The sequence below is a fragment of the Gorilla gorilla genome, chromosome 2 (assembly GCF_029281585.2).
Source record: "Gorilla gorilla gorilla isolate KB3781 chromosome 2, NHGRI_mGorGor1-v2.1_pri, whole genome shotgun sequence".
NCBI lineage: Eukaryota > Metazoa > Chordata > Mammalia > Primates > Hominidae > Gorilla > Gorilla gorilla.
The window spans coordinates 210942221-210967103 of record NC_086017.1 but is presented as its reverse complement, the minus strand read 5'-3'; the positions used below and the strand labels follow the sequence as shown (position 1 = coordinate 210967103).

General features: G+C 42.3%; 1 protein-coding gene across 11 annotated transcripts in view; it reads left to right on the top strand.

Moving 5' to 3' along the window:
• The window catches only part of LMLN (leishmanolysin like peptidase), an 85604-nt gene extending 63111 nt beyond the window's left edge, over positions 1-22493 (top strand). For 6 of the 11 annotated variants that reach the window (XM_055382792.2, XM_055382795.2, XM_055382794.2 and 3 more), the window contains 3 exons: positions 1388-1518; positions 12640-12850; positions 15420-20062. In XM_055382792.2, coding sequence (XP_055238767.2) covers positions 1388-1518; positions 12640-12850; positions 15420-15520 — 443 coding nt within the window. In that variant the 3' untranslated portion in view covers positions 15521-20062. Of the gene's footprint in view, positions 1-1387; positions 1519-12639; positions 12851-15419; positions 20063-21406; positions 21523-22260 lie in introns of those variants that run through there. The other 5 variants (XR_010133086.1, XR_008678426.2, XR_010133084.1 and 2 more) reach the window with 4 other exon arrangements.
• Positions 22494-24883: the final 2390 nt, after the last annotated feature.

Genomic DNA, 24883 nt, shown 5'->3' with positions numbered 1-24883 from the left:
CTCACTGTAACCTGTAACTCCTGGGCTCAAGTGATTCTCCTGCCTCAGACTCCCCGGAGCCAGGACTACAGGCATGCACCTCCACACCTAATTTTTAAAAATTTTTGTAGAGATGAGGCTTGCTATGTTACCCAGACTGGCCTCAAACTCCTGGCCTCAAGCGGTCCTTCCTCCTTGGCCTCCCAAAGTGGTGAAATTATAGGCTTGAGCCACCACATCCAGCCCTGAACCCCATTTTAGACACTGATCACTATAGTTTTGAAAGACTCTGATACTCAAAAGAAGTAAAGAATTCTGTTTTATTCTAATTTGCATTTTTTAGCTTATATAATTCAGATTTATCAAAACTGACATAAAACACTTATCTTTATAATATTTTAAAATGGGCTAATTGAACTCTCTACTTCCCCAAAGAAAACTTATTGTAAAGAGTCTAAAGAGAGCAAATTACTGCTCGGGTTTAAGAGCTTTGTCCCTTTGTCCATTAGAGGCCTTTCATTCCTCTGCAGGTTTGTGCTGAATGTGAGATTAGATCAGCATCTTACTAGGTTGGTGGAAGAGTAATTGTGGTTTTGCCGTTAAAGTAATGCGAAAACCTCAATTACTTCTGCACCAGCCTAATCTTTATGGACTTCCAGGAGGTGGCACAAGTTGAAGATATAAGGAAGTTTTCAAATGTTGCAACAGCCCCCAAAGTCTGCATTATATGAATCGCTTGGCCTCATCCTGTCCTGAGTAATTTGGAGGCGCCTCCTGTTTAGGCCACCAGCGAAGATGATTTTGTCTTGGTATCTCGTGGTCTAATGATTCTTAGTGCTACTTCTTCTATAGATTTAACCTAGGAAACGTTGGGCCCAGTTTTACTCCCTTGTGTCTGATGCAGTAATTTTCTCCCATTAATTCCTTTATTAAGAACCTAGTGTGAGTTTGGAATCCTGTGGATCCTAATTTTTTTTTTTTTTTTGAGATGGAGTCTCGCTCTGTCTCCCAGGCTGGAGTGCCGTGGCGCGATCTCGGCTCACTGCAAGCTCCGCCTCCCGGGTTCACGTCATTCTCCTGCCTCAGCCTCCCGAGTAGCTGGGACTACAGGCGCCGCCACCACACCCTGCTAATTTTTTGTATTTTTAGTAGAGACGGGGTTTCACCGTGTTAGCCAGGATGGTCTCCATCTCCTGACCTCGTGATCCACCCGCCTCAGCCTCCCAAAGTGCTGGGATTACAGGCGTGAGCCACCGTGCCCAGCCTACCCTAATTTTTTAAATTTAAAATTTCCATGAAACATGTCTGATTTTTAAAGCAACTTTTAATCATAAAAATGGAATGGTTCAGTTTCTTGTTCTTTGAGCCAAAAGTCAATTTTTAAGGAGACTTTTCTTCTTTGCCTCAGAAATTTTTAAGAACTATGGTGCTGAAAAGTATGGACCTCATTCCGTTTGTCTAATTCAGAAATCAGCATTCGTTATGGAGAAGTGTGAGAGGAAGCTGAGTTACCCAGACTGGGGAAGCGGATGCTATCAGGTAAGCTTATGTTTGTTATTAGTTGTGCCAAATATTATGTGATTTTATCTCTTTTATGGTTTTATATTTTAAATTATATTTTCATATTTTATGTCATTAATTTACTGATCAATACTTTATCTTGTTTATGTAAATATTAGTTTGGATGCTTATGTTTTATGAAAATATTGTCATTTCTTTAGAAAAAGTGCCTCTTAAAAATATATATGTAATTACTGTAATGTTACTTCTGGGCATATATTCTGAGGAAGTAATGGTAAATAGGTAATTTTGTTCTTGAGCAAATATTACTTTGTAGTGGAAAACATGTCAATTTTATTTCAAAAGGTCTGAGGACCTCATGGGTTATAAGAATTAGTAAATCAGGCTGGACGTGGTGGCTCACGCCTGTAATCCCAGCACTTTGGGAGGCTGAGCCAGGAGGGTTGCTTGAGCCCAGGATTCGAGACCATCCTAGGCAACAAAGCGAGACCCTGTCTCTAAAAAAATAAAAAAGAATTAATAAATCAGTTGCTGATTAATAATAGGGTGTTTTTTCCTTTGTAATTAGAAATCCAAAAAGGGCAAACTACAATTTTTTTTCCTTTTTCTTTTTCTTTTTTTTGAGACAAGGTCTTGCTCTCTCAGCTAGGCTGGAGTGCTGCTGCAGTCACGGCTCACTGTATCCTCTACCTCCTGGGTTCAAGCGACCTTCCCACCTCAGCCTCCTGAGGAGCTGGGACTACAGTGTGCACCACACACCCGCCTAAGTGTTTGATTTTTTGTAGAGAAGAGGTCTCACTATGTCGCCCAGGCTAGATTAGAACTTCGGGGCCCAAGCAATCCTCTTGCCTTGGCCTCCCAAAGTGCTGGGATTATAGATGGCGGCCGCCATGCCTCGCCTACTATTTTCTTAATTATCTTATTTGCACATCTGATATTATATGACATCACCTTATTAAGGACTTATAAAGATGTAGCCATTCTGTGACTTAGGAGCATCCAACGGAATGAATCTTCTGCACCCTACAGATGGATGTCAGGGAGGACAGCGTAAGCCTGAGAAATGCAGAATAAGCATTCCTGTGCCATTTCAGCTGCAAGAGCTAAACGGACCTTTATAACTGGAAATTTAATAACTCTTATCATTAGTTACTTATCAAATTAACTTTTTTTTTGGTAACTGCTTTTTTTCTTTTCTGTTTTTTTTTTTTGAGACAGGGTTTTGCTCTGTCACCCAGGCTAGAAACAATGGTGTGATCATGCTCACTGCAGCCACGAACTCCCAGGCTCAGGCGATTCTCCCACCTCAGCCATCTGAGAAGCTGGGACTACAGGTGCACACCACCACACCTGGCTGATTTTTCTTATTTTTTGTAGAGACAGGCTTTTGCCATGCTACTCAGGCTGGTCTTGAACTCCTGGGTTCATGTGATTCACCTGCCTTAGCCTCCCAAAGTGCTGGGACTGCAGACATGAGCCACTTTGCCTGACCTGGTAATAGCACTATCAAGATATATTTTACATACCATACAATTTATGTAAAATTAACTCTTTTTTTCATTTTTTCTCTTTTGAGACAGGGTCTTACTCTGTCACCCAGGCTGGAGTGCAGTGGTGCAATCTCAGCTCACTGCAACCTCCACCTCCCGGTTCCAGAGATTCTTGTGCCTCAGCCTCCTGCACAGCTGGAATCACAGGCGTGCGCCACCATACCCAGCTAATTTTTGTATTTTTAGTACAAAAATTGACCAGGCTGGTCTCAAACTCCTGGCCTAAACTGATCCTCCTGCCTCAGCCTCCCAAAGTGCTGGGATTATAGCATGAGCCACCACTCCTGGCCAAATATTTCTTTTCTTTCTGTAACAAGATATTCTAAGCTCACTTTGTTCTTTGTCTACCCCTGACGTGGAATTAACCATTTCTCCAAAGACCCCTAGTTACTTTTAATGGAGTGTGGTGTTTAGAGACTAAGATCTGGGCGCTAATTATACTGTTGGTTGCTTTTGATGGAGTGTGTGGTGTTAGAGACTAAGATCTGGGTGGTAATTGCACTGTTCATTGCTTTTAGTGGAGTGTGGTGTTTAGAGACTAAGATCTGGGTGGTAATTATACTGTTGATTGTCATTGATAATAACATTTGGGAATTGGGAATACCAGCTCATCAGGCCCTCTTAGTAAGGTAGGAAATATATGTATACATATCAGTACACTCTCCTGTGAGTGCGTGTGTGTGTGTGTAAGTAACCATGAGTTCGCATCAGTAAGGTTGGTTTGATTCCATCAGTTGGAGACCTTGTCTGATACCAAAGCATTTATTTTAGTTTTCCACCTTTTCATATGTGTACTTCCTTCACCAACAGTGAGAAGTCCAGCTGCTGTCATCTCAGCATGTTTACTCATCTGATCTATCCACATCCCGTCCACTTTCTCCCACTCCCATTACCCTCGTCACCCGGCCAACTCTGCGTGACCTCCCGGTCACACACCTCCCCCACCCCTCCAAACAGATCACCTACCTTGCCTCACTTAACGGCTTTAGACGTAATTGCTTTTGAGGAAGGGGAAAGGAGAAAGGGAGGGATCACTGAGCTTTTTTTTCTTAAAATTGTGGCAAAATATATATAACACAAACATTTCCATTTTAACTGTTTTTACGTGTACAGTTAAGTGGCACTAAATACATTCACGTTGTCGTGCACATTGCCACTGAGCGTCTCTGAAACTCTGTACTCACTAAACAATCCCTCCCTCTTCCTCCTCCCCCAGCCCTGACAGCCTCTATTCTACGTCCTCTCTCTGTGGATTTGCCTAATCTAGATAGTCCTTATAAATAGAATCATACCGTGTTTGTCCTTTTGTACCTGACTCCTTTTACTTAGCGTGGCATTCTCAGGGTTCATCCACCTTGTGCCATGTATCAGAACAGTATTCCTTACGGTGTTCCTTTATGTCTCAATAACACTCCATTGTATGGATCTGTCACGTTTTGAATCAGTTGATGGACACTTAGGTCGTTTGCGTCCACCTCTTGGCTATTGGAGTCTTGCTGCAGCGAACACTGGCTTCCGCGTATCTGTCTGAGTCCCTGTTTTCAGTCTACTCAGCAGTAGAATTGCTGTATCATATGGCAATTCTATGTTTAGCTTTTTTAGGAACTACCAAACTAGGTTTTTTGTTGTTGTTGTTGAGGGGTTTTTGGTGTTATTTTGAGGTTTCTTTTTTATTATTATTAATAGACTTTATTTTTTAGAGCAATTTTAGGTTCACAACAAATTTAAGCGGAAGGTACAGAGAGTTCCCATATACCCCTGCTCCACACACACGTGGCCTTCCGCACCGTCAGCATCCTGTACCACAGAGGCATTTTTGGTACAATCGATGAACCCACATCATCATCCAAAGTCCATGTTCACATTAGGGTTCACTCTGGGTGTTTTCGATGAACCGACATCATCATCCGAAGTCCATGTTCACATTAGGGTTCACTCTGGGTGTTTCGATGAACCGACATCATCATCTGAAGTCCATGTTCACATTAGGGTTCACTCTGGGTGTTCTACATTCTGTGGGCTTTGACACCTGTAGGATATTCGTCCATAAGATAAATGAGTTGTTGAAATGGACTTTGTTATAAGTGAAAGATTGGCTATCTGTGGCTAAATAATTGCTGAGACTAACATAAATAAGAAGAAATGAAATAAAAAGTGGGATGAAATACTTCAGGTGAAAGTTCAAAGGGAAACTGTATTATCTCTGTACAAAAGAGACCTTTAAGCGTGTGTTTTCATGTCAACCCTTTGTGTTCTTAACATGTTTTTCCCTGATGAAACTGAGATCATGGACCTTATCATATCACCTTTTGTGCTGATGGCACCTTTTAATATAAATTTTTAAGTAATTTATATATTGATTAAATAAGTCAGCAATTCACATGGTGAAAAATTCAAAAGATGCAAAAGAATGTACAGGGTACAGGAAAAGCCTTTCCCAGCCCCGTCTTTTAGTCACTCACTTCTCCCTTCGGAGGGAAGTAATATTACCAGTTTCTTGTGTCCTTCTAAAGATAAACTCTGTGCAGGCACAAATTTATATTTTTGTTTCATTTTTTACACCAATAGTATCAAGTTACACATACTGTTCTGTGCTGTGTATTAAATAAAGAGTCGTTCTTAGTATCATCTTACATCATTCCAGCCCCATGTCTGAACTGGCTGTGGAAGTCTCAAGTACATTTGGTTGTACTTTGATCATTCTGAATTCAGTTCCTCCAAAATCCAGTTTAGGAGCCCTCTCTCAACAACGCTGCATTTCGGCTGTGTTGCTTCCAGCACTGGTCCCAGTCTCTCTAATTAGAAACCAGAATGATCATTTTCTACTCTCTGTTCTATAAAGATGGATCAATACAGACCAAGTCTTTAGATTACTCTCCTATTGAAATCTCTTATATCTATTTTATTTTAGGTTTACCTTCATAGTTCAAGCCATTATCACTTGACAGTTTCCTAACTAATTTCCCTCCTCTCATCTTACTTCCACGACCACGTTGATCCTTTTAAAATTTTAGTTTTGATCAAACTTATACATGCAAATAGTTTGAAACAAATTTGTTGTCTTCTTCCAAAAAACTACAGCCTCAGGCCAGGCACTGTGACTCATGCCTATAATCCCAGCACTTTGGTTGGCTGAGGCTAACACTTGAGGTCAGGAGTTTGAGATCAGCCCAGGCAACATGGTGAAACCCTGTCTCTACTAAAAATACAAAAATTAGCCGGGCATGGTGGCCGCCTGCCTGTAATCCCAGCTATTCAGGTGGCTGAGGCATGAGAATCGCTTGAACCTGGGAGATGGAGGTTGCAGTGAGCCAAGATCGCACCACTGCACTCCAGCCTGGGCAATGGAGTGAGACTACATGTAAAAACAAACAAACAAACAAACAGAAAAACACACAAAAAACTAGAGCCTCTGTTATTACTTCCCTAATGTTTATTACTTCTTCCCAGAGTCTTCACTTTCAATTCTTAGTTGTTGTTTTGTTGGGGGTGGAGGAGTCAGGGGAGACTTACTATTTGCTTTCTTATTTTTTTTATTATTATTACTTTTTTGAGATGGATTCTTGTTCTGTCTCCCAGGCTGGAGTGCAGGTGGCATGATCCCTCGGCTCACTGCAACCTCCGCTTCCCAGGTTCAAGTGATTCTCCTGCCTCAGCCTCCCAAGTAGCTGGGATTATAGGCGCCCGCCACCATGCCTAGCTGGTTTTTTTTATTTTTAGTAGAGACAGGGTTTCACCATGTTGGCCAGGCTGGTCTCAAAATCCTGACCTCAAGTGGTCTGCCTGCCTGGGCCTCCAAAAGTGCTGGGATTACAGGCGTGAGCCACTGCACCTGGCCTGCTTTTTTATTTTTAAAAAGCTTATATTATTCTTTCATAAGGTTTGAATTTCAAATGTTAGCTGTTGACTTTGGAAAATAAGAATTTAGTTGGTTCGCCTTGTCCTCTTGCTGTGTTCACTTCGTCTTTCCCCATCGTACACTTCTTGTTTCCCATCCTCCCAGTGGTGATTATGGATAAATACGTATTCACTGTTTACATTACCAGGACTATGCAAACGTGGCGCCTGGTAGCATGCGATCATTACTTCCCCGTTTTCCCCAGTATTTCGTTTTCTCTGGATTTAAGATCTTGTTTTTTCATGCAATTAGTTTTCTTTGTATTTAGCACTAATTCAGTTCTAAGCTCTTCTCCCAGTTGGGCTCATCTCCTTTCAGTAGAACCAGATACCTGAGGTATTCTATCCATTTCATCTTGAGGAAATCTCTTCTGGACATTTCTGGCCTGTGCTAATCTCGACTATATAATCCTTATGTTGGCAGCATAGCTGGCATCTTGGGATCTCGAGTCAGGATCATCCTGGAGGTCCCTCTGGTCCCTCTGTCTCTCTCATATTGGATCCCCTCCTTCATGGATTTTGTGTCATATTCTTTTTTGGATTTTTTTTATTTTAATGGAACATATCTTCTAGTGGAGACTTGAGGAGTATGTGACGGAGAACAATGTTGAGACTTGCATGTCTGAAAGCATCACTGTTCCACCGTGACGCCTGCTGACAGCGTGGGAAGGTTCCACCGTGACACCTGCTGACAGAGTGGGAAGGCGGGACCTCACCTCTGCCCTCAGGGCCCTCAGCTAGGTTCCACCTTGATGTGCCGCTTGCTGACAGCGTGAGAAGGCGGGACCTCACCTCTGCCCTCAGGGCCCTCAGCTAGGTTCCACCTTGATGTGACGCTTGCTGACAGCGTGAGAAGGCGGGACCTCACCTCTGCCCTCAGGGTCTTCAGCTAGGCCTGAGAATGAAATAGGCATAAGCCCGATGAACAGGAGGAAAACATACACATTTATTTAATCTAAGTTTTACATGACACAGGAGCCCACATGAGTAAATGAAAACTCAAAGAAGTGTATAAAACCTATATACTTTTATACTACATTGAACAAAGGGAGACAGTTACAGAAAAGTAAAATGTATGTGGAGGCTAAAGGAAGATAAGAATTATTTTAAGAAGGTCTGTTTATACCAAATTCTTTGGCTTTGACTCCCCGTATTGGTGATAAAAATGTTTGTTTTCTCCTGGAAAAGGAAGGGTATTATTCATGTGGGAGTTGTGTCTTCTGCTTTCAGGAGGAAAGGGGATGTCAGAACAGTCTTGCTGGGTCTGCTGTGTTGAAGTCCCTTTAGCTGGAAACCTTCGTGCCAAAACAGCACATTTTGGGGTGGCGTGTTCTGCCATCCTTCAATAGCTTGGGTGGGTATAGCTTTATTTTTGAAAATTATTTTCCTAATGGATGATTGGGTGCAGGAAAAAAAGAAAGAAAATTATTTTCCATCAGAATTCTGAAAGCATTTTTCCTTTGTGTGCTGACTGTCAGTGTCATTCTGAGTTTCAATTGCCAGAATCTTTTTTCTTTCTTCTCTGGAAGCTGTAAATTCTTAATTTTAACTTCGCATACCACATCCTCACCTGCCACAAGCCCCAGTATTCCAAAATTTAATGGGTTGATTCTATGTTTGGTGATCATTAACAGCCTGTTCATATTCAAGAAGTGACTGGAGCCTGGCACAGTGGCTCACACCTGTAATCACAGCACTTTGGGAGCCCGAGACAGGCGGATCACTTGAGGTCAAGAGTTTGAAAGCAGCCTGGCCAACATGATGAAACCCCTCATCTACTAAAAATACAAAAATTAGCCCGGTGTGGTGGTGGGCGCCTGTAATTCCAGCTACACAGGAGGCTGAGGCATGAGAATCACTTGAACCCAGGAGGTGGAGGTTGCAGTGAGCTGAGATGACACTATTGTACCACAGCCTGGGCGACAGAGTGAGACTCTGACTCAAAAAAAAAAAAAAGAAAAGAAAAGTGCCTGGAAGCCAGTTTGGAAGCTCTGAGCACACACATAGGGCTTGTTGACTGTGGTCTCACTGTGGGGCTCCTTCCCTACAAAACCTTTGACGTCCGTCCTTTTGACGGGTCAGATTGGTCAGAGAAACTGCCAGTGACCTGCCTAAGTTTATATACTGTCAGAGTTCTAGGAAGGAAGTCGATTTTGAATGCTTTAACCTGTAAACTTCGAGTCCTTATTTTCATGATGGCATCCCAGCTCTCTGCTGTACTTAGTTTTCCCAAGAACAGAAAAACTCTGTTTTACCCTTTCCAAAAAATAAATCTCCAGTATGCTGGTGTATTAGTCCATTTTGCGTTGCTGTAAAGGAGTATCTGAGGCTGGGTAATTTATAAAGAAAAGAGGTTAATTTTGGCTTACAGTTCTGCAGACTACAGGAAGCATAAGTGCTGTCATCGGCTTCTGGTGACGGCTCAGGAAGCTTACAGTCATGGCAGAAGGCAGAGTGGGGGCAGGCTTATCACATAGAGTGGGAACGAGAGAGGAGGGAGCTCCCGACCTCTTGAACAAGCAGATCTCCAGGGAACTTATTCCTGTGGGGAGGGCACCAAGCTATTCATGAGGGATCCGTCCCCATGACCCAGACACCTCTCACTAGGCCCCACATCCAACACTGGGAATCATATTTCAACAGAAGAGTTGGACAAATACTCAAACTATATCAGCTGGGTTCGGAACGAACTGGTCCAGCTGCTCGCAGTGAGGGAGAGGAATGCTGGGGTCTGTTTCTGAAACAGACGTTTATCTAATCCTTTTGATTGTAGCTCTTACTTCTTGGTACCAGGTGTGGCTGTGGCAGTCCTGAGCCCTCTTTGTGTTCTGCAGATCAGTTTCTTCCTGGCTCTTCCTGTTGCTGGATTTTGATTCAGCTTTCCTGAGTCTGTTATGTCTGCTGCTACCTGTACATCTACCCTCCTGCCCACACTTAATTCCCAGAATTCCACAATGAGAATACTTCAACTTCAGCAAGGGAGTTTTCCTCTTGTCCTATCAACACTCTCATATCATTCTCATCTCTAAGCCATGTGCATTCTGCTTCCCAACCTGTAACATCTGCCCGGCAGTGATCCAAATCCTGTGTACATCCTTAGGATACAAATGCTGTCTTCCATGAAAGTTTCTAATATTTGTTCTTGTTTCTACCGTTTATTGACTCTTAATCATAAAATAGTCTGGTACTGTTCATTTTTTGCTTTTTCTTCTAATTTCAAAATAGTATTTTATAAAAAAATATTTATTATTATTTTTATTATCTTTTTTTTTTGAGATGGAGTCTCACTCTGTCACCCAGGCTGGAGTTCAGTGATGGGATCTCAGCTCACTGCAACCTCTGCCTCCTGGGTTCAAGTGATTCTTATGCCTCAGCCACTCGAGTAGCCCACCATTACGCCTGGCTAATTTTTGTATTTTTAGTAGAGACGGGGTTTCACCAGGTTGGCCAGGCTGGTCTCGAACTCCTGACCTCAGGTGATCCACCTGCCTTGGTGTCCCACAGTGCTGGGATTACAGGCATGAGCCACTGTGCCCGGCTGAAAAAAATTTTTATATCCTACTCCTCCTTCCTCAATTGAAACTGCTAGAGGGCAGGCACTGTATTGTGTACTTTTTTAGTGTCCTTTTCAGCGCCAAGCACGGCGCTTGATCAAGTCTCGCTTTAAAGAATAATGATGTTGCACTGTAGCTGTGGTGATGCTTACTTGATGTGGATCACGGAGTGACAGACTTAGAGAAGAGGTCACACTTCATTGTTTGTTTTTGTGATATCTTAAAACAAATTTTCAAAAGAGTGATATATTTCAACTTAACTGATGATAGAGTTATTTCAAAATGACTTCAAATATACTTTTGAACTCTTCTTTTGAAATTATCTTTAGTAGTTTAATAGTCACCTAAGGAAATCAATCTTAGTAATTTTGTGTCACACCTTGTCTTAACCAGGTTAGTCAACTACCTTTGCTGGACTTGCTTCTGGGCAACCTTGGGCTATTTCCAAAAATTATATCTACTTGCTACATAAAAATTTGCTACCATCAGACAGGTTCAGAAGCATGCACTGACTTTGAAGATAGGTCCAAGAGAGAAGTTTCAGAAGTGTTTAAAGGGAAGTAGCATAATTGAATGTGAAGTCTTTGTAGAAAACAACTTTGAGGTTGTTTTTTTAAATAGTTAAAATTTTTGGCTGGGTGCAGTGGCTCACGCCTGTAATCCTAGCACTTTGGGAGGCCGAGGCGGGCAGATCACCTGAGGTCAGGAGTTCAAGACCAGCCTGGCCAACATGGTGAAACCCCATCTCTACTAAAAATACAAAAATTTAGCTGGGTGTGGTATCACAGGCCTGTAGTCCCAGCTACTTGGGAGGCTGAGGCAGGAGAAGTCGCTTGAACCCGTGAGGCAGAGGTTGCAGTGAGCCGAGATCACGCCACTGCACTCCAGCCTGGGCGACAGAGTGAGACTTGGTCTAAAAAAAAAAATTAATTAAAAATTTAAAAAGTTACTATTTCTAAATGTTTTCAAAGTTAGCATTAATGTGTTTTCTTTTGCTTTTAAAAACTGATTTCATTAGCTATCACGTGCAAATGAGCTATGAGTCTTGCCTTTAAAGATAAAGTCTGGATAAAATTCCTGTGACTGAGCAGAGCATTCAGGGCAGGGAGAAAGAATGAAGAACTTTTGCTGTGTTGCGTTTCTATGCTGTATACATTCTTGTTTGTTTATAATAAACATTTTTATAATTTCAAACCCCAATTAAAATTTGACTTACGGCCAGGTGCAGTGGCTCACACCTTTAATCCCAACACTTTGGGAGGCCAGGGTGGGTGGATAACTTGAGTCCAGGAGTTCGAGACCAGCCTAGGCAACATGACAAAACCCAAACCCCATCTCTACAAGAAAATACAAAAATTAGCCAGGCACAGTGGCACATGCCTGTAGTCCCAGCTACTCAGGAGGCTGAGGTGGGGGGATCACCTGAGCCCAAGGTAGTCAAAGCTGCAGTGAGCCAAGATCGCCACTGTATTCCAGCCTGGGCAACAGAGCAAGACCCCATCTCAAAAAAAAAAAAAAGCTGTATGTGTGTGCCCCCTTGTAATTTTTGGGAAAAGTGTCCATAGCTTCCATCAGATTCTTAAAAAGGTGCTAGATTCAAAGTTTAAGAACTCCTGCCACACAGAGTGTAATTCTTTTAGGACCTAAATAACCCTCTTTTGTTTTTGTTTTTGTTTTTTTTTTTTTGACACGGAGTCTCGCTCTGTTGGCAGGCTGGAGCGCAGTGGCATGATCTCGGCTCACTGCAACCTCTGCCTCTCAAGATCAAGCGATTCTCCTGCCTCAGCCTCCTGAGTAGCTGGGACTACAGGTGCATGACACCACGCCCAGCTAGTTTTTGTATTTTTAGTAGAGACAGGGTTTCACCATGTTGGCCAGGATGATCTCGATCTCTTGACCTCATGATGTGCCCGCCTCAGCCTCCCAAAGTGCTGGGATTACAGGTGTGAGCCACCATGCCCGGCGAACTTAACTCTTTATATGAGGTTAAAGTTATGCCCACACTGCAAATTGTGCTTTATAGCCAATGTTTTTAGTAAGTTTTAATATATTTTCCTGAAGTTGAAGGAGAAATCTCTTAGAATCTTACTGACCTGATATTTATTATTTTTATATATCTATTTTTTTCCTGTTTGAAGGTTTCTTGTTCTCCTCAAGGTCTGAAAGTTTGGGTCCAAGATACTTCATATTTGTGTAGTCGGGCTGGGCAGGTCCTCCCCGTCAGTATCCAGATGAATGGCTGGATTCACGATGGAAACCTGCTCTGCCCATCATGTTGGGACTTCTGTGAGCTCTGTCCTCCAGAAACAGATCCTCCAGCCACTAACCTGACCCGAGCTCTGCCACTGGGTGAGTGCTCTCTATGGTTGGAATAAAGAGGGAAAAGTGAAGGGGGTGAACTTCTCTTATAAAATGTTGGCATTTCCCTTCAAGGAAGCTCTAAAACAAGTTGAGTTTCTTCTCTGCTGATTGCATTTTTATGGGAAGTTCCTCCTTCCCACCATTATCGGAAATCTAAGGTAGGTCAACTTGACACTTTTGAGTAAGAGCAAGGGTGAGGAACCTTTCTGGTGAAGAACCTCTGAGTTGCACAAAATTATTCATCAAAGATCACAAAAAGTGAACGTTGTATCCATTCATTTGGAAATTAAGGTTAAACAAAATTCTGCTCATTAAATACAAAAAGTAATTAAATATATTTTAGTCATATCATAATCAGCTGAAGTGAAAGTGAGGGAAAGACCTGGAAAAGATACCGAAAAAAGGAATTGGCATACCCACAAAGAGGAGAAAGATGCAATAACACACATGCGAAATGAGACAGAGAGATGTGGGCTGGCAAAGACCGGGGGGTTCATTGAGGAGTAGGACCGAGTGCTCGTTCTGTGAGACTCCAGAGAATGGAACTGGCAGCAAGAGATTGAAGTTATGAGGAGACAGATGCCAATTAAACCCTTTAGAAGCAGGAGGGGAATGCAGAAAACACCCTTGAGAAGAACGCCTTCCCCATGAAATTGACGGTGTTCAAACTGAGGCTGATAATGCTTTGCTGAGAGTATAAAAGCAGAATTCATCAATTCACAATTAAAATTTTGATTTAAATGACCTATGAGATTTTTATGGCAGTTTGACATTTCAGATTATGAACAATAAAAATCTTATGCAATGTTTCATTTTCTCAACTAGAGGTGTTTTTTAGGTGGAACTGCATTGCCCTTTGCCTAGTCCATGGTGTGATTGAAAATAGAGGGCCACACTCAGTTTTCAAGTCAAAGTTTCTCCACCTCTAAGATTAACTTCCCTTCTTTTCCAAATCCTGAGGACCTCATCCCCTACGGGCTGTAGGCAGAGGATGAGTTTTGGAAGATGAATACTTGTGTTGGGGGTCCCCAGGAGCACCTTAAATTTGTTGGTTCACCAGAAGGACTCACAGGACTCAGCTGCTCATCATAGTACTCATGGCTAAGATTTGTTAAAGTGAAATGATGCAGAGCAAAATCAGCAACGGGAAGAGGTGCGTGGGGCAAAGTTGTGAGGAAACCAGTTTCCAGCCACCAGCAAAGGCCCTCCTTGCATGCAGAACTTTCTAAAGATAGCAGTTTCAGGCCTGCTGTATTAACTCTGCTCTACACAGTACTCCAAGTGAGGCAGCTGAGTTTTCTGCAGTTACAATCATAATGACACAATGAATTTTATTTGATGTAAAATCTTAGGTCAAGGCAGGTGGATCACTTGAGGTCAGGAGTTCAAGATCAGCCTGGCCAACATGGTGAAAACCCATCTCTACTAAAAACACAAAAATCAGCCACATGTGGTGGTACGCATCTGTAATCCCAGCTACTCAGGAGGCTGAGGCAGGAGAATCACTTGAACCCGGGAGGCGGAGCCAAGATCACACCACTGCACTTCAGCCTGGGCAATAGAATGAGACTCTGTCTCAAAATAAATAAATAAAAGCTCATCTTTATTGTTTAAAATATTTAAAAGGACAACTCATCCTAAAATAAGGTCAGGTTGGCCTCATCTCCCTACTGCTATAAAAATATTTTCATTATGAGAACTGTTTTAACCTATGAGGACACCTCATGGCTGAATTAAAATATACCTCTAGTGCCCAAAATCTGTAGAATCTTCTGCTGTTTCAAAATCAAGTCTGATTGATTGGTGATATGAATGTATGGGTAGATATTTAGAAATAGGGGACCATATGTTCTGGTCTGCCTGAGACCATCCATATGCCTGTTGTCATTATTAATAGTCCTCTCCCTTGCATCCTCACAGTCCGTCTGCCTGTTGTCGTTATTGCTGGTCCTGTCCCTTGCCTCCTCACAGTCTGTCCGCCTGTTGTCGTTATTGATGGTCCTCTCCCTTGCCTCCTCACAGTCCGTCTGCCTGTTGTCGTTATTGATGGTCCTCTCCCTTGCCTCCTCACAGTCCGTCTGCCTGTTGTCATTATTGATGGTCCTCTCCCTTGCATCCTCACAGTCCGTCTGCCTGTTGTCATTATTAATAGTACTCACCCTTGCATTCTCAAAATGTACTAGTTTGGGTTGATAAATTATATGGTCACCCTACTTAGAAGGTACAAAGAAAGAATAAAAGAAGAAAGTTCTTCACCCCATCTCAGAATAACCAGGATCTTTATCTTTGCTGGGGTACTACCCCAAGGCAATTTTTTTTGGATACCATTTTTTAACCTTGACATAGTGGATACATCATTTCTTCCTCCATATATATTTTTCCTCCATTAAAAAAGAAACAAAAACTTTTTTATACCTGGGTTTTGCTCTTGATTTAGCTCTCAAGGTGGTCTTTGTTTACTTTTTAATAATCACTGCTCTTCATCTGTCAATATTTAATTGGTATGATTTATCCCAAAATTGTTTATAGAGAGTCAGTTTTTTGTTTTCAACTCTAGATCTTTGTTCCTGTTCCTCGAGCCTGGTGGTCACCCTCTGGCTTCTGCTAGGCAATCTGTTTCCTCTGCTGGCTGGATTTCTTCTGTGTATATGGCACTAGGAATGGAAAAGTGGATCTTCCAAGATATTCTTTTATGTTATGTTCTTGTGAACAAAGCACAAAGTTTGAGCGAGTGCCAACCTATGCAGATGGTAGAAGTGGCATTCCTGGCTTTGGCTTGGAAGAATTGACGACCATCAGACCTTGAAGCAGAACTTCACAGCAGCCTGTCCTCATCAGCAACCCAACCACCTTCATCAGCAACCCAACCACCTCATCAGCAACCCAACCACCTCGTCAGCAACCCAACCACCTCGTCAGCAACCCAGCCACCTTCATCAGCAACCCAACCACCTCATCAGCAACCCAGCCACCTTCATCAGCAACCCAACCACCTCATCAGCAACCCAACCACTTTCATCAGCAACTCAACACCTTCATCCGCAAGCCAACCACCTTCATCAGCAACCCAACCACCTCATCTTGGAGAAGGAGAAGGAACTGCAAGCCACCAAGTCTTCATTTTTCAGGGTTTGTAATCTTCCTAAAGTTTTCCTTTGAAAATAGGATAATGGGTGGAATTTTCAGAGTGATTACATACCTCAACATTTTTATTAACATACAACAATGGGAAAGTTCATCATCCATATACTGCAGTCACTTAAACAACAGCCAATTATTGCAAGATTAGAATTGGAGATCTTGTCCTCAAAAGTATAAATTGTCCTTTGATTTATAGAAAATAATGGAATTGGGATTTCTACATATCATTATTATACCTATTTTAAATTTAATGGCAGCCAGGCATGGTGGTGCCTGCCTGGAGTTCCAGCTATTTGGGAGGCTGAGGCAGGAGGATCGCTTGAGCCCAGGAGTTCAAGGCTGCAGTGAGCTATGATTGCACCACTGTATTCCAGCCTGCACAATAGAGTTAGACCCTGTATCTTAAAAAAAAAAAATTAATGGCTGGTATATAGTAAACTTAATTCACTGTTCCCATTGTTTGTTCTAAAGAATTTTTTAAAATAATGTTTCATTAAATCTTATGATTTAACCGTGCTTGCCCTTTTTGCCAGCTATGTGGCAGTTTACGGCAGAACTGCTGTCAGTGTGCTGGTAGCCCTCTGTATTCATCCCTCTTCAGAGCTCAGCTTCTGGTTGTATTCTCCATGAGTTTAATAATGACATGAAAAAATGTGGAAGCTGAGAGAGTAAAATACTCTGCTCTGTAAAAACATGGAAGACATGCAAACAGAAAAAAACATGATTGTATTGTTTTAGATAATACTTAAGACAACTGTGAAACAACAAAAACACAACTATTCCTTTGTGACCGATGAAGATAAAAAAAAATTCTGGTAAAGACAGGTATGCAGTTTTTTAAAATGGGTTAAGAAATTGTTGCAGAAGAATTTCTAACATCTGAAAATGGTTTTATGTTTAAGAAGGATGGTCTGAATTGTGTACTAATAGCAAGGTATAAGTTTGGTGTAGAGCCTATCCAGTAGCGTCCACTGTACCACTTTTAAGTAAGACTCAGTCCACAGAAGCTGGAAGATTGCCTTCGCTTTAAATATCCTTTACCTTCTGCATTTGACACTCCTCCTATTACTACATAGATTCCAGTCCCCAGAAGCAATTTTACACTGGTACTAGAGCTTACCAGCCCCATTTAGTAATTCCTATTTGAAATTTTTTAATGGCTAGATGAGGTTTAACAAGAATATGAAAAGAAAAAAGAAAAAATATATTCATGAATGATAGGCGATGCCCATTCTTTCTCTCAAGCTAATGAAGTCCTATGGCATTCTAACCACAACCCTCGGACAGACTCCTCATATTCCTCCATGGCATTGTAACCACAACCCTCGGACAGACTCCTTCTGTTCCTCCTTTCCTCGTCCTTCCCTGCTTTTCGTCCATTCAGCATATCCATTGAAGAAATTATGCTAAGTGAGCTAAGCAACATAATTACTAAGAATTAATTCTGATTATTTGGCACTAGAGCCAACAGCAACCCCAGCATAGAGGAAAGTCGCTTTTTTTTCAAATGCATAAATTTAAAGTATGTATTTGCATGCAGTTTTAAATGGGAGGTATTTGTCATTGTGAAAAGCTGGGAATCTCAAACATAGTCAACTTAACTAAAAAGAAGCTAATACAGGTTGAGCATTCCTAATCCAAAAATCCGGAATCCAAATTGCTCCAAAATCTGAAACTTTCTGAATGCTGACCTGATACTACAAGTAGAAAATTCCACATATAAGTACTTAACACAAACTTTCTTTCATGCACAAACTACTAAAAATATTGTATAAAATTACCTTCAGGCAGTGTGTGTAGTTATATATGAAACATGAATTTCATGTTTAGACTTGGGTCCATGCCCAAGATACCTCATTAGGTATCTGTAAATATCCAAAATCCAAAAAAAAGTCTGAAATCTGAAACACTTCTGGTCCCAAGCATTTCAGTAAGTGATGCTCAACCTGCGTAATGGTCTGCGGGCCAGTGCTCATTTTCTGCCTATGTTGTACATACTTTAAATTGTGCAAAGTCAAAGCAAAGAGTCTATTTTTAAAGAAACTTACAATAATCTAAACATATACTTCTTATGATTATGAATCATCCTGCAAAGCTGTATGAAGAATTTTACCAAAAATACAATGAATTAATCATATATTTGAGAGTCACAGTGATAGGTTCGACTATATTTTGACTGTTGTGTAGTGGCACCATTTAGGTAGTGTTGTTTCTGAGCATGGTGCTTTTTATACTTGAAATATATTTTTGCTTTATTTTTTATTGATATAATTATATTTGCACTAATGGCTTTCTGAAGAAAATATTATAGATGACATTTTTTGTATATATATTTATTAAGCTTGGGAACCTGGTCGCCCAGTGTTTTCTCTGGACAAATGTGAAACTGGATAAAGTATGGATAAAGTCTTGAGTTCCTCAGGGTAACTGTGTTGATGTCTCCCGTCCTCTTCAGTAAGGCTTGAATATGATTTTACTCATCATTGATTCTGCATAGTGTACCCAGCAAGACTTAGAAGGACACTGAACCTGTCAGAGATTTTAAGAGGCACATTTTAGTCACTTTGAATATGGTAGTGGCGGGCGTGGTGACCGAAGCCTGTAATCCCAGCACTTCGGGAGGCCAAGGCAAGCAGATCACGAGATCAGGAGTTTGAGGTTACAGTGAGCTGATCGCACCACTGCACTGCAGCCTGGATGACAGAGTGAGACTTTCTTGGGAAAAAAAAAAATGACAGTGAAGCAGACTTTTAGAATCCGAGATGTCATTGCAGAATTATTGGTATAAAATTCAGCTGCAAAGTGAAGAAATTGAAATGGCCCACACGTTGATATCCTGTGGCAGGTTATACCCTTCATGTTAGCAAAGACAAAGCCACGTCGCTGTGTTAAGAGGGACAGGCTGGGCCGGCTGCAGCTGTAGTGGAAGTGAGGGACACAGGGAAGGAATGGGGAGCAGCAATTTGGGGACAGTAGACTGGAGTCACTTTCTGACTCAAAAAGGGTCAAGTACTTATTAAAAACTGACTACCTTGGTTTTCTGTTCAGACTTAGGCTCATTTTGATCATTTTAAGGTCCCCAGTTGTCAAAAATATCAAGTGAATTTGTCTCAAGTTTTCAGAAACAAAATTTACAGGAAGGAAGCAAAAGCCATGTCAGTAGCCTTGAGCTGACAGCTTTAAAGAAACTGGCAAACAGGTAGGTTGTCCTCATATAGATCCTTCCAGTATTCTGAAAAACATCCTTTTATTTCTTAAAACCAGTAACCCTTACATTTTTCCTATAGGATACTTATTTTTGTTGAGATCAAATAGACATTCTATAAATGTTATAAATTATGCTTGCAGTTATTCAGCCTATCTAGGCTTAAGGTTTATCAGTATTTGAAGTTGAAACATCATTTTATGAGGTTTAGTTTTAGGAAGATAAATAAATATATCAAAGTATTTCATAAAGTTGTATCAATGTTCCTTCTAATATTAGAAGACTTACTGACTGAGGCCATCTGTGAACGACTAGGCGATCTCTCAGAATCCTTCCAGCTCTAATACCCTCTGACTAACACTCACCCAGAATTGCTGTCTGTGCTGGCTGTGATCTGCCTCCAGGAGCATACGCCATCCTGCGTGCTGTGTCTGTCACAGTGTCTGTGCTCGGTGCCTTACCACTGTCCGTGTCCTTGGACGCTGACTGGACAGAGAGGAGCCTGTCTCTTAGGGCACATGAGTCTTCGTGGCAGGAGGAGACGGGCCTCAGTCACAGCGTCACAGACCCTTGTCACAGTGGACACTAGTCATTCCTGCCATGTCCTTGCAGCCCAGGAGGACTAACAAGATTTTAATGAAGTCTGTGTTACTCATTCTGAAGAAAAGAACTTACCTGAGAGGAGTAATATTTTTTTAATATATATTGGGTCAGGGATGGGGAGGGAGTGGTTGTTTTATGTTTACATTTTTAATAAGTAAAATAGAAGATTTAAGAACTAATATTTATGGTATTGAACTTTAAGTGTAATATGTTCCTTAGAAAAACACAACTTTAATAAAAATGGAAACTAATTTGCATCCTGTCTTTATTTAACACCATCAGTTTTTTAAAAACCTGGATGAGGGCTGGTCACTGTGGCTCATGCCTGTAATCCCAGCACTTTGGGAGGCCAAGGTGGAAGGATCGCTTGAGCCCAGGAATTTGAGACCAGCGTCTCAAATTCAAATAGGGAGGCCGTGTCTCTACAAAAAATAAAAATAAAAAATTAGTCAGGTGTGGTAGAGCACACCTGTAGTCCCAGCCACTTGGGAGGCTGAGGTGGGAGGATCACTTGAGCCGGGGAGTTAGAGGCTGCAGTGAGCCAAGATCACACCACTGCATTCCAGCGTGGATGACAGAGCAAGATCCTGTCTCTAAAACAGTCATGGACTCTCTTTGGGGAAGACAAGGTGTTTATTACGAAATACAATCAGTTTCTACTTAAAGGTGAGTAAAATTGTCCTACTTAAAGAGTGGAGACAGGTCTAGTTAAGCAGGAAAGAGCAGACTAAAGCAATTCATAGACAATTTGGTCTATGCTGTGGGCCAGAAGGTTCGTTGCATGACCACCCTGGCACATTCAAGCACCACACTTGACACAGTGGCATCAAATAGGCTGTGGCTGTAGTCCTGGAGTGTGGTTCCTTCCCATAACCTGCATGTAGCACAAGAGAATGTCCCAGGAGGTCCCTTCCTCATGTGCATTTAGAGCCGTTCTGCCTGTGACTTGGAGCCAAGTGCTTTGTGAAATTGATCCAGTATCGTGTGCGTGACTTAATTGCTGGACTGAGATCTTTGTGGGGATTTTCTGATATGTTGTGTTTTTAAAGTTTTACAGGTTGCATATAAGTAGCTTAAACTATATACAATAAATTACCTCAGATAAATACAATATTATTTGCCCAGCATACTGAAGATAAAGCTATATCTCATATATTACTTTGTTTACACTACCTTTGGATATGTTCATAGAATATACTTTATTTTAGGGGGCATTACTACATAAGTCTTTTCTTCACAACCTCACCAGTAGATATGCAGAAATGGAGGAGTTTATTTAAATCACCTTTGTTGGGATCCCATTAGAAGTTCATTTTTTTAAATGTTCAAAATGAATTAGGGAGATGGGTCCAAATACGTGATCCAAATATTTGTCCAAATATTCTGATAGTTGATGCTCTTTCCATTTTATATTACAGAAATATTCTAATGCCTATAGATGTTATGTCTTAGATGCAAAATCATTTTAATTCTCAGTGCCACTCAATGTTTTCAATTTCAGTAGAGACATTAGTGACTCAACAACTTTCTGACGTTGCCTTATTCGGAAATACTCAAATCACAGTATCTGAACATCTGGCTTTCCCCCACATTAGGTGTCTCCTAGTGACGTTTCAAGAGTGTACAGGCAGATGAGAAGAGGGTTGCCATGTGTTCACACTCATGAGTGTTCATAAGTGGAGATTTGGATGTATTTGGTTGAAGATACAATGTAAGTGAGGTTGCCACAAAGAACATAAAGAATAGAGTAATTGCTTCTTCAGCACAGCTTGCCTGCTGTATGAGTCTGTTTTCATGCTGCTGATAAAGACACCCAAGACTGGGCCGTTTACAAGAGCAAGCGGTTTAATGGACTTCACATGTCTGCATGGCTGGGGAGGCCTCACCGTCATGGCAGGAGGTGAAAGGCACGTTTCACAGGGAAGCAGACAAGAGCAGAGAGCTTGTGCAGGGAAACTCCCCGTTTTAAACCCGTCGGATCTCATGAGACTTATTCAGTATCACAAGAACAGCACAGGAAACACCTGCCCCCCCACCCCCCAATTCAGTTGCCCCCCACTGGGTCCCTCCTGCAAACATGGGAATTCAAGATGAGATTTGGGTGGAGATGAAACCGCCTTCTCAAAATGATGACTGAGCCAGTGAAAGAGATCTAACTTAGCCGACTCCATCTTGCGTGTAACCTCCAAGCTGTCCTTGTTCATTCCTGGGCGAAGGCTGAACTAACTTGGGGGGGAAACTTAGTTTATAGTTTATAGTTTAAAACAAAGATGATAACAGCCCTCTCCCAAAGCAGACCTCCTTCTTGTCTGGGGACTAGACGACCTTTGTAGGACTAACATTAGTCACAAGATTAGAAATTATGGTTTAGGAGCCATGCAGCTGGAGGCTACAAGATTCTGACCCTCCCTACGCTGCTCCTAAGATCAGCGCTTGAAATATTTTGCAGACTCCACACTTGATGGATCAGCTGGCACCACCCAGATCGATAAACTGGCTCATCTGGTCTTGTGGCCCCGACCCAGGAACTGACTCAGCACAAGAAGACAGCTGACTCCCTGTGACCAATCAGCACTCCCAGCTCACTGGCTACCCCCACCCACCAAGCTGTCCTTAAAAACTCTGCTCCCCGAATGCTCCGGTAGACTGATTTGAATAATAATGAAACTCCAGCCTCCCGCACAGCTGCCTCTGTGTGAATTACTCGCTGTCTCTTGCAGTTCCCCTGCCTTGATAAATCAGGTCTGTCTGGGCAGCGGGCAGGGTAGAACCTCTTGGGTGGCTCCAGGGACACAGCCAAACCATATCATTCCACCCCTGGCCCCTCCCAAGTCTCACGTCCTCACATTTCAAAACCAATCATGCCCTCTCAACAGTCTCCCAAAGTCTTATCTCAGCATTAACTCAAAAGTCCAGTCCAAATTCTCATCCCAGACAAGGCAAGTCCCTTCTGCCTATGAGCCTGTAAAATCAAAAGCAAGTTAGTTACTTCCTAGATACAATGGGTGTATAAGCATTGGGTAAATACAGCCATTCCAAATGGTAGACATGGGTCAAAACAAAGGAGCTACAAGCCCCATGCACCTGTAATCTTAGCTACTCTAATAGCTGAGGTGGGAGAATCGCTTGAACCAGGAGGCGGAGGTTGCGGTGAGCCAAGATCGCGCCACTGTGCTCCAACCTGGGTGAGAGGGCGAGACTCTTGTCACAAAAACAAAACAAAGCAAAAAACCAATACCAATTACTTCAGCCACCTCTTTTGTTTATTCTTTCAATAGGAAAATGAGGCCAGGCGCAGTGGCTCACGCCTGTAATCCCAGCACTTTGGGAAGCCAAGGCAGGCGGATCACCTGAGGTCAGGTGTTTGAGACCAGCCTGGCCAACATGGCAAAACCCCATCTCTACTAAAAATACAAAAATTAGCCAGGTGTGGTGGCAGGCGCCTGTAATCCCAGCTACTCAGGAGGCTGAGGCAGGAGAACCGCTTGAACCCGGGAGGTGAAGATTGCAGGGAGCCAAGATTACGCCACTGCACTCCAGCCTGGGTGACAGAGTAAGACTGTCTAAAAAAAAAAAAAAAAAAAAAAATTGAGTTCTTACTATATTCCATGCATATTTTGCAACAACTCTGTCAGGCACTTTATTAGGGCATGGAAACACAGGAAACAGAGATCCTTGTCCTCCTGGAGCCGGTGAGGCAGGGGACAAGCACGCATTTACACTTGCATAGATGTAAAGTATACACTTGAATTAGATGGATAAACTTCATAGCATGTGATGAGAAGCAGTCAGCATGAGCAGCAAGGTTACAGATGCAGGAGACTGAGACACCCAATCATGCCAGGCTCTGAGAAAAAAGAAGCAGCTGGGACCCGAGCGTGGGGGCTGGACCGCCCCCCTCCCCCCCCCCCCCCAGCCCATCCACTGTAAGGTAGGACGCAGAGGGAAGGATGAACACATTTGTTAGGTTTAGTATTTGGGAGCTGGAAAGGAAGTCACCACTGTCTGCTGATCCGAAGAGTATTGAAGGCTGAAGACGGCGTCTGCAAAGAGACGTGTTTTGGTGGCAACTCTTTTGGGACCAGTGACTGTCCTGGAAGGCAGTATGTGCCTTTTCAGTCTACAGATTCACTACTTATTTTAAATACTTTTTTTTTTTTTTGAGACACTGTCACCCAGGCTGGAGTGCAATGGTGTGATCTCGGCTCACTGCAACCTCCGCCTCCGGGTTCAAGCGATTCTCCTGCCTCAGCCTCCAGAGTAGTTGGGACTACAGGCGCCTGCCACCACACCTGGCTAATTTTTTTTTTTTTTTTTTTTTGTATTTTTAGTAGAAACAGGTTTCACCCTGTTGGCCAGGCTGGTCTTGAACTCCTGACCTCAGGTGATTCACCTGCCTCGGCCTCCCAAAGTGCTGGGATTACAGGCATGAGCCATCACGCCTGGGTCAAATAGCTTTTCTTAAATTTGATCTTCAGTTACTGTTTCCAGGGTTCCTCTTCAGGAATGCCGGTTATGTATGTGCTGTCTTCAATTGCTGTCACTTTCCCTCTAGTCCTTAATTCTTTATTTCTATTTTAGTGTCTTTTTTCTCATGTCTGCCTCATGTCCTTTATGGTGTTTTCAATAACGTCTATTGTGCCAAGTGTCGTGGCTCACAGAAGTAGCTGGCACCTGTAGTCCCAGCTACTCGGAGGCTGAGGCAGGAGAATTGCTTGAACCCGGGAGGTGGAGCTTGCAATGAGCTGAGATCGCGCCACTGCACTCCAGCCTGGGCAACAGAGCGAGACTCCGTCTCAAAACAAAACAAAACAAAACAAAAGTCTATTGTCCCTTACACTCCCTTCATTTTGTCTCTTTTTGTTGCATGTTTTTCCTAAGCCCACACTATCTGTCAACATCCACGGAGCTGACGACTGGAACATTGGAACTCAGTATGGCTGCTGCTGGCTCCAAACACCTCAGTCTCTATCATCTTGGTTGCTAACAGCAACAGTGGCAGAAAAATGGAATATGCTTCATATCTGCCTTCTAAATATTGAGAGTGCATCTGATTGGCAGAACCTAATAGC